This window comes from Marasmius oreades, chromosome 2 (assembly GCF_018924745.1).
Source record: "Marasmius oreades isolate 03SP1 chromosome 2, whole genome shotgun sequence".
NCBI lineage: Eukaryota > Fungi > Basidiomycota > Agaricomycetes > Agaricales > Marasmiaceae > Marasmius > Marasmius oreades.
The window spans coordinates 3,731,440-3,748,278 of record NC_057324.1 but is presented as its reverse complement, the minus strand read 5'-3'; the positions used below and the strand labels follow the sequence as shown (position 1 = coordinate 3,748,278).

At 47.2% G+C, this 16,839-nt stretch overlaps 5 protein-coding genes across 5 annotated transcripts; 3 read left to right on the top strand and 2 right to left on the bottom strand.

Moving 5' to 3' along the window:
• Positions 1-2,466: 2,466 nt before the first annotated feature.
• On the top strand, positions 2,467-4,055 carry E1B28_004974 (uncharacterized protein). Its single transcript, XM_043149506.1, has 5 exons — positions 2,467-2,745; positions 2,793-2,926; positions 2,974-3,385; positions 3,465-3,521; positions 3,578-4,055. The coding sequence occupies exons 1-5, from the start codon at positions 2,733-2,735 to the stop codon at positions 3,787-3,789; spliced, it is 828 nt and encodes a 275-aa protein (XP_043014112.1). The 5' UTR covers positions 2,467-2,732; the 3' UTR covers positions 3,790-4,055.
• Positions 4,056-4,257: 202 nt separating this feature from the next.
• On the bottom strand, positions 4,258-5,890 carry E1B28_004973 (uncharacterized protein). Its single transcript, XM_043149505.1, has 9 exons — positions 5,862-5,890; positions 5,656-5,804; positions 5,501-5,600; positions 5,416-5,440; positions 5,303-5,347; positions 5,173-5,247; positions 5,030-5,109; positions 4,498-4,971; positions 4,258-4,434 (listed from the first exon to the last, which is right to left on the bottom strand). The coding sequence occupies exons 3-8, from the start codon at positions 5,513-5,515 to the stop codon at positions 4,546-4,548; spliced, it is 666 nt and encodes a 221-aa protein (XP_043014111.1). The 5' UTR covers positions 5,516-5,600; positions 5,656-5,804; positions 5,862-5,890; the 3' UTR covers positions 4,258-4,434; positions 4,498-4,545.
• Positions 5,891-6,485: 595 nt separating this feature from the next.
• E1B28_004972 (uncharacterized protein) lies at positions 6,486-8,056 on the bottom strand (the record flags this gene model as incomplete). Its single annotated transcript, XM_043149504.1, has 3 exons — positions 6,486-6,978; positions 7,037-7,584; positions 7,661-8,056. 3 exons carry the CDS (start codon positions 8,054-8,056, stop codon positions 6,486-6,488), a joined length of 1,437 nt encoding a protein of 478 aa, XP_043014110.1.
• A 1,472-nt stretch (positions 8,057-9,528) lies between these two features.
• E1B28_004971 (uncharacterized protein) lies at positions 9,529-12,908 on the top strand. The gene is made up of 6 exons (XM_043149503.1): positions 9,529-9,717; positions 9,769-9,840; positions 9,913-10,708; positions 10,760-10,861; positions 10,913-11,001; positions 11,052-12,908. The coding sequence occupies exons 3-6, from the start codon at positions 10,317-10,319 to the stop codon at positions 12,515-12,517; spliced, it is 2,049 nt and encodes a 682-aa protein (XP_043014109.1). The 5' UTR covers positions 9,529-9,717; positions 9,769-9,840; positions 9,913-10,316; the 3' UTR covers positions 12,518-12,908.
• Positions 12,909-12,941: 33 nt separating this feature from the next.
• On the top strand, positions 12,942-16,836 carry E1B28_004970 (uncharacterized protein). The gene is made up of 5 exons (XM_043149502.1): positions 12,942-13,146; positions 13,200-13,444; positions 13,496-13,610; positions 13,815-16,415; positions 16,474-16,836. The coding sequence occupies exons 1-5, from the start codon at positions 13,003-13,005 to the stop codon at positions 16,657-16,659; spliced, it is 3,291 nt and encodes a 1,096-aa protein (XP_043014108.1). The 5' UTR covers positions 12,942-13,002; the 3' UTR covers positions 16,660-16,836.
• The last annotated feature ends 3 nt before the right edge of the window (positions 16,837-16,839 follow it).

Below are 16,839 nucleotides of genomic sequence, written 5' to 3'. Positions count from 1 at the left end.
AACAGTAGTCGCCGAAGCTTGGTGTGTTCACGTGTACCTGAGTCTTTCAATTTTTTTCGTCTTTGGAGGGCCGCAATTAGACAAAAGAGATAGAACGTAAACGTGGTCGTTGATCGATGGTAGTACGCAGGGACGGAATAGGCTATTTTCGTCGAGGAATGAGTAAGGCCAGCCAACAGGAAAAACGGCGGACGTACGCAAATTAACCGGCCACAGATCCTGCCGCCTCCAGTCCACCGATACGCATCGACGGTGACTCAGAGGCATTTGCAGCGCCAAACAAAACCAGAGCGAAATTCGAGTAATCGGGAAGAGAGCTGAATTGGAGGCCCGAGTGAGTGAAAAAGTAAATCCGCTTGAGATAGTTCTGGTCAAGGTTTGGGTGGCCGTGATGTCACGCATTGCGTGAATTGCTGTATGGAAGAGTTGTCTTTGAGGGAAAGCGTAGCCTCCAAAAGTCCCAGGGACGTTGAAATGTGAATGGCAACCTGAGCAGATTTGCAAAGATAAGTGTGCAATTCCTGTAGATGCTTGTGGGCGTTGTGATGGTATCAGTCAATGCTGACAAGGAAATTGGCGTGTCTTCGTTCCCTTTCACCACGATACACGGCTCAGTCAACTTGCCCATGACAAGAGATGCAATAGAAACCATTGGTGTCTCAGTGCGTACTCGTTCTCTTGCCAAATCATCTGAACGATATTCATTCTTACCTGGGTATCTTTTACACAGTTACCAATAGATTGGAAGATATCAAGACTGGGGGACAACTTGCCTATTTTGACCACGACCCAACCATCGTAACTCGGTGCAGTTCTACATCCAGGACCCGTTTCCAGCAAAGAGATCGTCGTGACCTGGTAGGTGGGCTACGTGGGTAATAGTTGTCAATTGCTTGACTCTGTCACACCAGATGTGGAACGTTGAATCTTGAAGTAGCAGTCGAAATGGATAAATTAGGCGCGTCCGAAGAAAGCCGAACTATTTTTTGGTGACGGTCATTATCCTCACCAGCTGCACCTGGTCGATCATTCTGATTTCTCTACACGTTGGCAATGCTTACCGAACGAATACCAAATGATATTCCTTCAATCATCCGTCGGGTGGATTAAATCAAGTTGGCTGTTGGATTGTCGAGGGTCGAGGTACGTTTTTTTAAAGCTCGGATACAGTCGAAGATTGATTGATTCAAATTTTGTTTCAGACCAGTATCTCTTAATGCACAGCCTCGTTATCTATCCTACCTAGCGTGAAACCACAGAGATACATCCCTTTCCCAGCGTTTATAACCGCTCATCTATTGGCCCACGCAAGTGACTTGTGAGGAGACGGAACTGGATCAGACCTCGACAGCTTTTGACTACTTATGGAAGCGCCGAACGACGAACAGAGAACCACTGGATCAAGAAGCGTTCAACAGCATTGTGAACACGAGGCCGCTATGTCCACCCTATGTTCATTGATCCTATCACGACTATATTGTTCAGTAAAATGATATAAGGAACGGGTACAGCCAGAAACCGGTTTACACATCTTTCTTCCTTCTCCCCACTTTCTTCCTCACTGAATGAGCTTCTTCCAAGGGGCCAATGGGGTCTCGATTGGACAGGGCACGTTCAATTTGGTTACGGGCAATCAGACGAATAATAATCATAATAATATCCACAATCACTATATTACTGAGCGGGAGAAGAATAAACGTACGATATATGATGAGGTATGTAAATACAGTGACCTGAAGGCATGCAGATCTAAAGAAAACTCGCAGTTCCCTGATATTCAACGCGGACTTGTCCACAGACTCAAGGACCTTGATCACAAAGATTGTTTGTTACACTGGAACTTTGGGTCTCACAAATACGAAGTAGAGTTTACGGTCGAGAGAACAATCAGCACCGCCAAAATCCATGGTGACAGCTCGAGTTTTACTGTGGTGTCGTATAAAGGGCAAGATGCGCAAAAGGCAGGTCATAACTCTTCAAATAAGCAAACCCCACACAAACCGGACTCTTCAGGCATGGAAAAGGGACTTTCGAGACTTCTCTGAGACCACGTATGTGTGCTGCGCTGTCCGAGCATTGACTAGTGAATGAGCAGATACCAGAAATACGACGAAGATGCAAATGTTTGGAATTAACCGGTCAAGAATACCTCTGCTAATATTCTATGGAGGTCAGATTCTTGTCGTTGTCTGCGTTCCCGCTGACAGATTGGTGCAGAGCTTGTGCCTCTCAGGAATTTGTGGGATAGGCTTGGATGGTTTGGGAAAGCTTATGCACGGGCATTGGCTGTAAGCATTGGGTATAGTTTTGTGTTGTCAATCTGAATCAACAGCTTACACAGCTTAACATGGACTGGGGAGACTCTGAGATTTGGATAGATCCCGCGCAGGGAACCCTTGTTCGTGGAGTGGAGGGGCCCGATTGCGATCTATATTATTTGAGCTTCCTTACTAATGATGACGAGACGCTGCCATCAACTGTCGAACTTCTTCTCGACGAAGATGTTTGCTTCCGCTATTTCTCTCGGTTGCCATTGGATAAGGAATTCGACAGACGCGTTGTTGATATACTTCACTTCGCTTCCGATATAGTGGAAGAGAGATCTCTGATTGTCGATCAACCGTGCGTCTTTTCTAGTAAGACGAATTCCATAATCGCAGTCGGAAGTCCGGGCAATTGCTGGAATATTGGGTTTGGGTGCCTAATTAACTACTTCGGAGTCGTGATGCCAGATGGAAGAACACGGTGCGTCAACTGAATAACTTGAATGTCAGTGGCTGATCGACGTGCAGATTCACTCTTACAGACGACATCTCAGAGTTGGAATTATTCCCCAATACATTCGGCGCTATGTGTGCCTGGCTCTCGCAGGCTTCGGGTGTCTTTAATAGACTCGGAATATCGTTGGATGAAGCCTTGGCTTACGGTGAGCCTGCTTCAAAAAATACTCGAACCAAGCTAATCTTTTTAGAGCTCGTTGTGCCAGTGGTCTACTTGAGCGGATCAATTGAGAACTCCAGCATCAAACACCAACGACGCTCAGAAGATCCACCCATCTACCTCTTCCTCCATCCGCTCTCTTCATTTCCGCTACTTGAAGAGGATTCAGTCCTGCCCATCCACACCTGGTCTCATGACGAAAATGGAGAAACACCCATCCCACACCATCATTGCGAGTATCTTGGTCTACCCACTAAGCTTAACGTGTCGGAATCATCAAGCCGCGCATATCGCTGGCCTAGCGAGACATACAAAATCATCCACAAATGGCAGGTTGCAAGAGGCTTTGATCCAACTACAGCCGACTTTGCACGTTACCTCGAATATCCCATATATGAAGTTCTATCAGAGTCAGAGGCAGGCCGGTTCGAAGAGCTGAACATAGGTAAGTTTTTCATCTCCTTTCAACCCAAGACCGTTCTTTGATTATTCACCCTTTTATTTTTTGTTCCACCAACTCGAAGGATTATCTGGTAGATCGCCTGCCGAGGAGAGTTTGTCCCAGGACGACCTACGACAACGTGAGTATTTCCCTGTTGCTCCATACTATTTTAATGATTGTTTATTCTGTATGTAGATTCTACGGTGACGGCCTATGATACAGAAGAAGACTCTATGAACGTAGACTCGCCGATTTCTGCTTCTCCCTTACATGATATCCGTTCCAAACTGTCAACGTCCACGCAGCTACAACCAGGAGACGTTGACATGGAGTTGGACCAATGCTCCATTCGCTTCGAAGGCCTTTCCACTGCGAGCGCACCAATTACAGATATGGAGGTGGACTAAAAGGTCCTTGATATCGAAACTCCCGATCATCACGAGTGACCATTTCGAGCAAATGCAACTCTCAAGTTTATATGTTGTTTTTTCGGTACCAATCTTTGCGCCTTGTACCTCGCCGCCATTCAAATATTCACTCTTGACACGAAAATGGGTTTCGAAGGTTTGATTCGGGGTGGGGGGCCACCTCTGACATTGTTGAACGACGATATGCTCCCACTCATGAAGTTTGGAGAACGACAAACCGTTGCTCATGCATCATTCATTCAACCACCTCCGCTATCCGCCACCCACCGGTTGCATGCTCGGAGTGCTTTAGATGTTTGTCGTTGCCATTCAGTTCCTTCGAGTGTTGAAACGTTGATTACTAGCACCCTTGTTTATGTCAATGCAGGAGAGAAGAAATCGAGCGATGTTGTCCGCAGCGTTGAACACCGAGTGTGGCCGCACAGATACATGCGCTTCGTTGCCAAAAACCGGTCTTTTAATCATACGTCTTTATATTTATATTGAAGATGTACAAGGCAAAGGCACCACGTCTTCGGTATTCATGAACTAAGATCCAGTTCTGGCGCCTTGTCTCGCAAACCAACGTAGCCATACCAAGCCGAGTCTCAAACGTAACGCTATGAATGAGGGACAATGTCGCATCTATACATTTACAATCAGTAAAGCCGTCAAGAAAAAAAAAGCAAGGGAAGAACCATAACCCACCTAGGTTCTTTCAATAACGGATGATCTGCAGACATATTCGGCTCTCCCTTAAACACATCCAACCCTGCTCCCCAAATCCATTTCTCTCTCAACGTCTTCACCAACGCGTCCCGAATCCACCAACGTCCCTCTCGCTGCATTCACCAAAACAGCATGTTTCATCTTCTCTCCTCCAGGCGCCAACACAGTCACGACGTCACTCTCCCTTGCCAACGTATCGAGGTCCACGGATCGGAGAGATTTGAGTTGAGGTTGATGTTGCTTGAGAATTGCCTGATCTCTTTCGAGCTTGGGAGGTGAAGATGGGTTGGAGTGGTAAACGCAATCCGTGACGCCGAAAGATACAGCACGGGAAAGGGTAGCTTGAGATATTCGACCGAAACCGAGGAAAAGGATAGTCCGGGAAGGGGACTGTGCTGTTGTACTAATCTGGGGACCACACATGGCGAATGGAGACCAGGTAAACTTTGGCCACTAAAAGACATGGAGTTGAGAGTGATATCTCGGCATAAGAGGATAATCCTTTCGTTACCTGACCTTCCCGTACGATAGCCATAGTTTCATTCATGTTACGGCCGGCCATAAGCGCAAGCATAATGGATATATCTGCCACTGGTAACCAAAACAGGATTTCAGCTATCGGCGGAGGCGTTCCAAAAGGCGTAAGCAACGAACCTGCGTCGGTCAATACCGCAAGTGGATGTCCCAACCTCAGTCCTCGTTTGGCGATTTGTTTTAGATAGACATGTTCTGGGGATAAAATGTCAGCGCGTGAAACGATGAGTTGGTTTGAGATATCACTCGCCATATCCAACGGACGTAGTCGAGACAGCCCACAAATTTGGGCCAGCTGTCGCAGACCAGTGATCACTGATCAGCTCGCAATCCACTTAGACAAAAAAACCCATAACCACTCACCGGCTTCGAGGAATTCTTCATTCACCTAGAAAGTGAACGTAAAAACCCCCCCAATCGATTGTCGTAAAAACAGACTACCACCCACGATATCAGTGATCATGACCAGCACTCCCGCTGCACCCTTGATATTCTTCAATAACCATTCCCTTTCACAGGCTCGGTCCTCTGGCCATATATAGCACAACCTAACAACCAAGTCGATCAAGCAGTGGTCTCTCAATAACACACACAAGAGCCCACCTCAAGGTCCTTCCTCTCTGTCAGGATGGGCCTTACATCCGGTCCAAGGTCTGCACACCACGACTTTCGGAGGTTTACTGCTGACGTGAGGTCGTCAGAAGGCTATTGACACATTCGTGCTCTAGGTAGAAGGATTCGAGGGTAATGCGCTACATTGCGAAAAGAGCTGAGTGAGCTGTTGATCGTCGAGAACGAACTAAGCGTGCGGTAATCCCAAGCGCGACTTTGGCGCGACTCCGACCATGTACCGTATTTCGCCGTTTGTAGGCTTCCTCGTGAGTTTCAGGTATTCGATGAAGGATCAAAACGAGATCTCAAAGGAATTCTGCAGCTGGTCATGGAACGTTCCGCCGCCCTGGCATTTTCTCTGTCACATAACTGTCGAGTCACGATAATCCCTCTTCCGAACTCCAGCTCCAGCTCTCATGTTTATCCAAATCCAGCAGAGGTATTACAGGAATGGTAGCAATACATTATAGTATGAAGTACGTCTAATCTCTCAACAACTTCAACTCCATAACAAGACCACAGATACGACTCACTGGCACAAGAAACCTATATGATATGCTAGCGTGTTCCAAAAATTCTCTGAACCTCCTCTGTCGTATAATCTTCCATAACGAATCAATATGTTCCACGCCAACTACGACCATACGAACTTTGTCCACCAAATAAATCAAGAAATCCTCGTTACAAGGAGGTATTTTGAACGCAAAACCCGGCCATCGACAACGGGCCTCAACTTGACCCGTTGATTGCTTCATGCACCCAAGTTGCAGACGAACTAACCAAGAAATTGACTTTTTGAAAACCTGTCGGTAACCCAAGCGTCAATGAAACAGGGCCTCGCAATATCCAATCGCTCCATCGAGATAGCTTTTGACCTCCTCGGAGTACCCGTTCTTCAGAGCGGCCTCAGCTCTCACGATGTACATCCATGCCTGAAGCGTCGCGTTAGACTGGGTATCTTCCATTTCCTCGTCCTCGTCAGGAGGGGAGGTGTGATCGCCGTATTCAGCTTGAGGATCTACCACAGTTGCACAGATTGCAGTACCATTCTCAAGAGGCTCAGGATGAGACGTTTCCTCAAATGCCTGAAGTCCCGGGGCAGCACTGAGATTGACGACGCCCTCTCTCGATGCAACGGGACTTGGATCCTCCAGTACGCCGCCACTTGTGGCACGAACATCTTCAAAGATATTATCCTGCGTCCGAAGGGAACATTCCAAGGAATCAACATTGGAAAGACTCTGTTTGAGGTCAAGATTTTGTTCGGCATGAATTTCAGTTGTAACGGGCAATGCAAGCGGGACCAGGTTGGAACTGTGGAACGAAACTACTAAGTAAACGACAATCTGGTAAATTCAAAGGTCCCGCTCACAAATTGACGGTATGTCCAAGACTGATATCACTACCCTGATCAACCCTCATCTCTGGGTCACTTTCCAATGAAGATGAACCCTGCTTTCGGTCGATAATATCAAGTTCGTCAGGCGTTTTTGATACAGCACACGGCTTCGTTTGCGAGCATCGTCCATCTAAATCGGTCGCTGCAGCTTGAATACGTTTAGAAGTTCGCAGGGGTCTTCGCGCTGCCTTGGGTTGAAGTTCTCTACCGCGTTTTCGTTGACGCGATTGTGAATCAGATGATCCTTGTGATTGTGTTGAAGCTTCTGCCACCGATCTCAGCTGTTCATGTCGTTCCGCCTTCATCAGGGATAGTACTAGCGAAGAAGAAGACCCGTGTACCTCTGAATCAGTTACTCCCCGAACTATCTCTGGAGTAGTTTTCACTTGCTCGGCTATCCACATTGCCTTAAATGTATCCATATGCGAACACCGAATCTTGCCTTTGGTACAATTTGTACACCGAGCGCGTCCCGGCTCGAACATACATTGTTTCTCCGGTTTGCAGTTCGTACAATTAACCTGTGTTCATCGATCTCAACGTCAGTATGGTTGGCGGAAACTTTCTTAGGTGGGTTTCTTGATAGAGTCCACTCACCAATAGCCCTTTATGCTTCTCGGCCCATAATTTTTCCGACTCCTTCGCATCCTTTCGGTGACGATAATAATAGCATTTCCAATACTCCAAGATGGAGCTTCGTAGTTCTGGCGTTACATCCTGGAGAGAAGCGGATGGTGACGGTGATGTTAATGCTAGTACTACCCCGCACTCTTCAATCACCTCGTCCTCGCCAGTCGTCCGTTTGAGCCCTCGCTGAGTCTCTCCTGATAGATCTCTTCCGTCATTGTTCATTACCGACGACATCTCTTCATCAAGTTTAGAGGGATTCTCTTCTGGTGAATTGACGCCACGCGAGACACTGGTAACGGCCACCTCATTTCCTGCCACCACCAATGGTACACATTCAGGATCAGGGTCTCCTTCAGCGTCCATATCCGAATCCAGGTTCGACAGCGGACTACATTCTGTTATATATTGAGAACATTCCATTGAAGGTGAGTGCGGTTTGTTTGTATCACGTTCGGAGAGCAAGTTCATCATGTGTCGGAATAACTTTTGTGTGGTCGCCAGGTCTAGTCTGGCTCAGAGTGGGGGAGTAAATTTGTCTCGGTCCGATAGAAGTCTGGATGACCCTTCCATAAAGTTAATAATGAAACAAACGAAGAATGACTTCCTTGACCTCAATCCTCGATGAAGGTGGAGTCAGAACTTGGTCAGAGCTTGGCTCAACGCGCTTGTATTTCTTTTCTACGTTAACCGCTTGTAGGTTATCTATGAATGCAAGGGTTTTACGCGAAAAATGTGGGACTGGAGATGGATTGAGCAGGTAGGCCGTGCCCTGTGGTCGCGCAAGTTCAGAAAAGTGGCGTGAGAACCTTTCCCTAAATGGCAGTCAAATATTATCCCACGACTGGACGGACTCCACAAACCGGGCGTTTGTGGGGTGGGATAGTTATAACATTATCGATAAGACGGCGATAAGAACAGGTTGTCTTTTAACAACGACCATGCCTTTTCCTTCCCCCAAAATTCCTCATTGCCAGTATCTTCAGGTCAGGAAAGAGTGTACTGCACATTCGCCGTGATACTTCGCCAGCTTAATTCTAAGCATAGCGGCAATTGACAAAGATCACTTGCTTGCTGATCTTGAATCGGTTTCGGTTCCTTCAAGGTTAAAAGTCTACCTAATAGCTACCTTAAGAGCCTTCATTTTTTGCGTTCTTGAGGGCTTATCTTCCTTGAGTGTGGAAGTTGTGTTTTTTTACATCCTCCACAGCGAATCACAAATTGGTGAGTGTCCCGTTGTCATCTATCAATCATGTCGTCCCCAGCTAACTTTGTGCGAATTTGAAGTGGATGTGGCTTGAGTGTGTTAAGAGTTTGAGTCCGTCATAGGAGAGACTTAATCCAATGTTGAAGTGAGCTGGTCGCTTCTGACATTCTTGACTTGCAACGAATGCAGGTGTCAAGCGGGTGTGTCGTCCTTTCTTGCTGTAGTACTCGCCTGCATGCTGACTTGCCGTTGTATCTAAGCGTTCTCTATTAATGTCGCAGCCCTGGGGTTTAACATGTAATTTTCACGTCAACTAAAACTCGTTTCCGGTACATCGCTACGGGATTGGGCCGGCGGTGACCAGAAATCGCATTCAGCTTGAAGAAATAACACTTACTAGATCCGAAGGTCAGCAGGATTTGATCTTTTGTCAGATTGTTGCCTGATCTAACGCAAATGATTAGAACTGTATACATTCCGCAACTTCGGCCTTCCTTACCTGACGGGGTTTCTTCGCCCGGATCATGTACTAGGACTTTGAACCCAATGACTGCCCCAACTTTACATGCATTAAGAGGCATCTGTGGACGCAGTAATCACGATGAAGAAGACAGATGAGTTGAGTATATGCATCGCTTGCTCACGGAGGAACTCTTCTTCGGGAGGTTTGCGTGCGTATTGACGTGTTCCGTTCAATGAACGGTCGAAGAGAGGGGCATTCGTACGTATTCTGATATGATTATCGGATGTTCTGGACGACCCGAAACCATGACTGGATATTGTTGTGAGGTCTCCGTCCTTGGGGCTGAAGGGGAGCGAGGTAGGAAATATTTGTCCTCCGTAAGACTGGGCGGGCTGATATTGATGCCAGGTAAAATCAGTAATAATCTATGATGCATGGGATAATTTCACACAAAGAATGACATCGCTATCGGCATCAGATGTATGTGCTGTTGATGTTCAACTTGCTTGTCGTACTCGGGCGTATTGGAAGCTGATGCTATTTTTTTTTCAGTGAATGTCGTATTACTTTTTCTGGAACATTCAGGACAGCCCACACGGTTTCATTTCGCCAATTTTGCCTACACGGTTCCCACCTACCACTTCTTGGGTCAAAACTTAACTCCACTTCTGGAGCACCGTCTTCTTTGTGGAGACAACAGCTCGCACTAGTCTCACAGGCTGGCCGGGATAGGCAAGCACTCCAGAGTCATGATCATTGCGAACGCAGAGTCGTCACAACCGCGTCACAGATTACTCGACCCTTACACGTGATACTGATCAAGCCTGTACCTTCCCGATATGGAAGAAGCTTGGAGTTTTTGACCCAGTCGATCGAGACTGTGTTCACATCTTACTCTTAACCACCTTCTTCACTGTTACTTTCCTCCCCCTTCCCCCAACCTCCCCATTTCCACGATGCCTATTCCAACCTCAGAAACCACACCAGAGGTTTACCATATAGCGCTTGATACGATCTTTCACGGTGTAGAACACCCAGTTTCGACGTCGGATCTTCCTGTTCACCAGTATCGCGGGATCAAGTATGCCTCAATACCAGCCCGCTTCAAGCCATCAAAAATCTTCACGTCGTATCCACCTGTTACCGACGCGACAAAATATGGACCTATCTGCCCTCAAATCAGGAATATGAAAAGCTTTGAACAAATCATGTTCGGTCTCCTCGATGACGAGATACCAAAACAACCCCTAATCAAGCAAAACGAGTTCGAGTGTCTGAATTTGAACATTACTTGTCCGGGCGGTTTCAACTCTCGTTCTCATTTACCTGTCATGGTCTGGATACATGGGTAAGTTTACCTCGCTATCCTTTATTCCCAGGGTCTGAGGTACCTTTTCAGCGGTTCGGATCGCGGTTCAGGATCAAGTTGGGCGTATGACGGCGGTCATCTAGTTCGAAAGAGCATGTTACTTGGGAAACCTATGATTATGGTGACGTTCAAGTACGTTAAGTCACTCCATACTCGCATTACCGTTCCTGACTTTACTCATAGCTTCCGGCTTGGCCTATTCGGATTCGCTGCAAGTCCCGCGCTTCGGGAAGACAATAAATCCTCAGGTGATGAAGGTGTAGGCAACTATGGTTTGTTTCCCATGACTACTCGATTTATATATGTGCTAATCGTGACTCAGGCTTGAAGGATCAGCGAACATTATTGGAATGGCTCCATCATTACATTGCTGACTTTGGTGGCGATCCAAACAACATAACACTGTTTGGAGAGTCTACAGGCGCGGCAGACATTGTGTATCACCTCCTTTCCACTCACAATGAGCATCGACCGTTGTTCAGTCGCGCTATAATCCAAAGCGCACTTATGGAATACAATCTACCTGATGTCGCTACAGCAGGATGGCACATGAACAGGTTGATGTCTACGCTACGTGTTAGCACTTTAGACCAACTCAGATGTGTGGAGCCAGAGCAGCTCGTACAGTTTGGCCAGACTATGCGCGTGGTGGATGACGGCGTATTTCTCCGACCTACCTGGAAGGAATGTTTTATTCCTGAGGATCATCATCGACATCACCATCGAGTTGAACAACAACGCCTAGTCTCTAGCAGCAAGGCAAGATCATCTTCCCGCAGAAAACTCCATTCGCACTCCCAGTCTCGATCTCGGCCACGCACGGCAGCGTCCTCACGACCAGGTGTTCCCATTTCAGCCACGCTGCGGGATCTTCCACCCCATCTGCAGCCACTGATCATTGGAGACTGTGCGGCTGATTCTTCATTGTGGTCAACGCCAGTCTCCTTTTGGACGGCTCACTCTGTCGCACGACGACTCAAAGCTGTTTGTCAATCTTTACCGAAGTCTAGTGCATTACTCAACGCGTACGACATTGTCGCATCGCCCTATGCAAACGACGTAGACGCCGAGCTCGAAAACGTGGAGCGGATATTAGAGTTGGTCAACGATGCTCGTATAGCGTGGCCCACCGAGTGTTTCTCTGTGAATGTCAAACGTGAACGTGGCAACAAGGGAGTGTGGAGATACATATGGGATCAAGACGGTCCGACTCGCCACTCACCTCATCACGCATCGGAACTGATCTACCTGTTTGACAATGTTCCTGGCGTAGCTAATACTCTTGAGGATCCATTTCCTGACACCTTTTCCGACTTTGATGAAGAGTTGGAGATGTCGGAAGTGGCCTCTTCGGCAACTTCAGGTCCGGAACGCGCATCCGTGGTGAAGCGCCGGAAGAGTTGCTTGTCGAGAGATGAAGGTGGTGATGGTTTCGAGGTGGTGGTGATGGGTGAGTTGAAAATAGATGAAGTCGATACTAGAATGGTGTCTCCGGCTGCTTCATTCGTTCATGATGGATGGATGGCACCTGTTGTGGATTCTCACTCATACACGAGAGTGAGAGATGCCATTCAAGAGAGATGGATTACATTCGCAAATGGAGAGACTCCATGGGACGAGGAGAAAGTATGGGTGTTTGGTCCGGAGGCCGAAACCGGCGAGAGAAGTAAATGGATATTCGATGCTAGGAGAAGACGATGCTTGTGGAAAGAGGTATTGGAACCCCTTGGAATGTCGTTGGTGATGAAGGTTGGCGTAGAGTTGAGCAGAGGGCCACCTTTACGATGATAAGTTATTAAGTTACTCTCCTATTTTCTTTTTCTTTCGGGGTCTTGTTTGCATTTTGGCTTGCTTCTGCTCTGGTCGTTGGGGTCATTTACTCATTTAGGATACACATATTTTATACTGTACACGCGCTCGCGGTTTCATGCTTACTGTTGTACGCACCATCATCCAACTTCACTCGAACTTTCAAGCTCCTTTGTCATCCATCATTATATATATATTCGGTCGTATCGTAGAGGACCATTCTCTGTGTTATTAAAAGGACTTGTACCGTGCGAGACTAGCAGCGATACGAGGCTGCAAAAATCTAGTCGACAGAATCAGGCAGGATATATAGACAGTTCAAGCCTGTGTACAGTCATAGTCTACAATTAAAACGTTAGTTATGCGCGCTTATGGGTGTTTTGAATTTGTCACAATATCGGGCCGCCGATGCTTTGCCGCAGCGGTAGGCTTCTTGCCCACCAACGTTCTCCGTCTTGTCTTCGATGATGACCAAGAGCAAGGCCCTGACGCCTCAAGAAATGTATAGGTTAAGGAAACAGCAGGAAGAACGAGAGAGACTGGCATATCTACCGCCGGGACTTGTCAATCATGGCAATACGTGTTTCATGAATTCAGTGCTGCAAGGGGTACGTGAATTACAGCTGTCCTTTAATTCTTCTTGACCAACGGTTGACCACAGCTCATTGCGACACGACTATTATCCAATCTAATTCTGTTTGAACCTATACCTCTAGAAGTTCAGCGGCACTCGGCGAACGCACTCGTGTCACAAAGGTCGCCACAACTCACGAATGGACATCCTTGGAGTGGGACTTATCAGAAGGAATGGGTGGAGGGAATGCATATAGGAGATGTATTCGTGAATGTCATGTATAAAGCGTGGAGTGTACAGAGAAATCGGGGAAGAGAGAGTCTAACTCCAAGGTGCGTCGTATATATTCCGGAATATCATTTTGAGTCATCAAATTTCCACAGGCAACTATTAATGACTCTTGGAAGGAAATATGATCAGTACCTCGATTTTGCGCAGCAAGATGCGCACGAGTTCTTGCGTATCTTACTTGACGCAATGCGGATGGAAGAATTCGATGTATGTCTTTTCCTTTTTGTCCTCGAACTTCCAAGTGGGAAATTCAAGATGATCGTGCACGTAATGAACTTGATCTAAATCCTTGAAACTCTCCGAAGACGTTTCACACGTGGGATTGCATTATCGATGGAAAGCAACTTGGATTACCCACTTTTGACTATCGTTTTCGTTCATTCAATGTGCTGAGCATAAACACGCCTCTAGGTGATAAAGAAACGGCAACCACCCCCAGCACGAAGATCTGCCCGTCGAAGAACAGTCGTTTTACCAAAGATTCAACTCTCCTCTTCAACCCATTCTGCCGAACCTTTAACCCCACAACTCTATATTCCACCACAAACTCAACCTTCAGATGAACTTCCTTTGATGTCCTTCGCCGACATGCTCTTCGGTGGGCAACTCACGAGCGTACTTGTGTGCCAAAAGTGCAAAAACATATCCCATACTTATGAGGATTTCAACGACCTCAGTTTGAGCATCAAAGCAGAAGATTACGCGAAAGAGAGGAAGAGAGATCGTTTCAAGAAGCTCGCAAAGAAGATGGTGTTGGGTAGAAGTGGAACTTTAAAGCCTGCTTTCAGTAGCGGTGCAGAACCGGAGACGAGGGTTGCCTCTGAACCGACCTTACAAACGCCAGCACCCAATAAAGGTGGGTTGTCAGTGGAAACAGACTCCGTTCACAATGGTATTGGTGCTGCAGCTGCCGGTCTTCTGCGATCTTCCTCTGTCCCACCGAGTCCCAGTCCACACGCGGAAAATCAGGTGCCTCCTTTTGAAATCGATAGCAGCAGAAGGCGGAGCTTGGATGATCTCACATCTAGAGGTCTTGACATGTCTGGTGAAAAACAGGATAGCGATACTGAAGATGGAGACGTGGTGGTTGTATCTGCCCCTCCTACGCCTGAGGAACGAAAGATTGAGTTTGCGAAGGAGCCTGAGAGAGAAGAAAAAGTCAAAGCGGGTGGGAAGGGATGGGGTGAAAAGCTTGGGAGGCGTCTCAGTATGACGGTAGGGTTGGGAAGGAGTGGGAGTGTGAAGGATAAAGAGAAGCGCAGGTCGCGTTCACGAGGTGACCAGGAAAATCCGCCGTTGAGCAAGACAAACACGCTAGAGTCGTCAGCTGAATCTGTTGGACCGGAAATTAGATTGTCGCCCCCTCCTAACAAGAGACATCCAGTCGCTGAAGAGTGCGACGGAGACCTGAATGAAACGATACGGCCTCAGGACAGAGGAAAGCACCAAAGACATTCCGATGTCACCGAAGATGGGAAGCTAAAGGAGAAGATATCAATGCCGATACAGAAGAATGTCTCGCCCTCGGCTGCTTCATCGTCGGTTTCGTTACCCAAATTCCCTAACATTCAGCGATCCAAGTCTCCCAAACCACCAAAGCCATCTAAGGGAGAGTCGGAATACTTACGACAGATCTTGGCCGATGTAACGACAAGTACTTCCTACACCTTCCCACATTTACCTGGTTTCAACCACAACGCGAACGGGGCACAGTCGGCGACTTCTCCACCTTCAAGCCCGCATGCGAATGGTTCCTGGTTCTTGAAGCTAGGGTTACCTTTACCGAGTGTAGAGGAGTGCTTGAAGATGTTTACGGCTGTGGAAGTGCTCGATGGAGAGAATATGGTGGGATGTCGAAGGTGTTGGAAAATTGCAAATGGATGCTATCGACCCAAGGCCGGAAAGAACGATGGCAATCACGAAGAAGACGGTGATGATGGAGACGAAAGCGATGAAGACGATCACGAGAGGCAGAATCCGCTTTCGGGGCCCACCCCAGAATCCGATGTAAGGCGACCCTCAATTTCATCGGCATCTAACATTCCAGTATCCCCTTCCTCCATTTCATCACCCAGTCTGAATACATATGGTTACACTAGTGCAAGTGATTCCGCCTCCTTCAGCAGCCTTTCATCTTTCAATGGTTCCATAACGGGAACGTCAACTTCTGATACGGATCTGGTTCATTTATCGCACAAGGTTCCTAGGTCTTTACCACCGCCGCCACTCAGCTCACTTCGTTCTCACTCCCACGGGTCTCCTTCAGTAAACTCGCTTTCTCCTTCAACATCCAACCGACTTCCTATTATCTCAACAGCCGATACTCCCGTGGAAGTTTTAGCAAGCGCTCCCTTGACCGCTCGACCAAACCACGCCGCGCTACCAAGGTCTAATAGCTACGATACCAGCAATTACCATCATCCATACCATACCCTATCCCAGTCGCTCGACTCTCGAGAATCCTTACTCTCAATACCGCCAGCACGATCCAGGAGGATCAGTACCTCAACTCGATCCAGTATCAGTATGACCGAGGACGAAACCTCCGAGGACGACCTAGAAAGCGACGCCTCTCATACCGTTTCAGTGATATCAGCAGCGTCCTCAGCTCCTTCTATATCTGCTCAATCCAATAACACTGGCGCACCACCATCTCTCCCTCCCAAACCAAAAAAATCCAAAGTACCAAAACCGACGATGATGCGTCCGGCATATAAACGATATCTCATCGCGACTCCACCACCGATCCTTGTTATCCACCTCAAACGGTTCCAGCAAATTTCCAAAATGCCCATGATGTCGTTTTCTAGTGGTTTCAAGAAGCTAGATGACTATGTCGCCTTTCCCGAATCCCTTGATCTCACCCCTTTTCTTGCACCTAAGAAAGAGGATTTCGGGTTGGGGAAGAAAGGATCCGGAGAGAGTAAGAAGGATTCTATAAAGGAGAAGCGGAAGGATAAGGAGCAATGTATGTATCGATTATATGCTGTGGTTGTACATATCGGGAATATGGTGAGTTGAGTTTATTTTAATCCCTGTCGGTTTTTGATTTCTTACTTATTTTTGATAGCTTGGAGGCCATTACATCGCCTATACTGCACTCCCTGAACAGGATGTTTATGGAGGTGTTCAAGAGTGGAAGACGAATTCTGCACCAAGGCAGTGGGCGTACATCAGTGACACAAACGTACGGTTGACCACTTTGGAAGAAGTGTTGAAGGCGAAAGCGTATATCTGCTTCTATGAGAGGATATGAGAGGGGATTCTATCTACCCTTTAAGGTTTGTTTATGGTATTAACTCAATATGTATCTGCTCAATAGACAGTCCTGTAACATTACCCCTCATCGATACTGTAAACCATTTGCTTAGTACTTAAAGTATATATAACATTCACTTGCATCTACCGTACATGTACAGTAGTCATAACCGGGTAC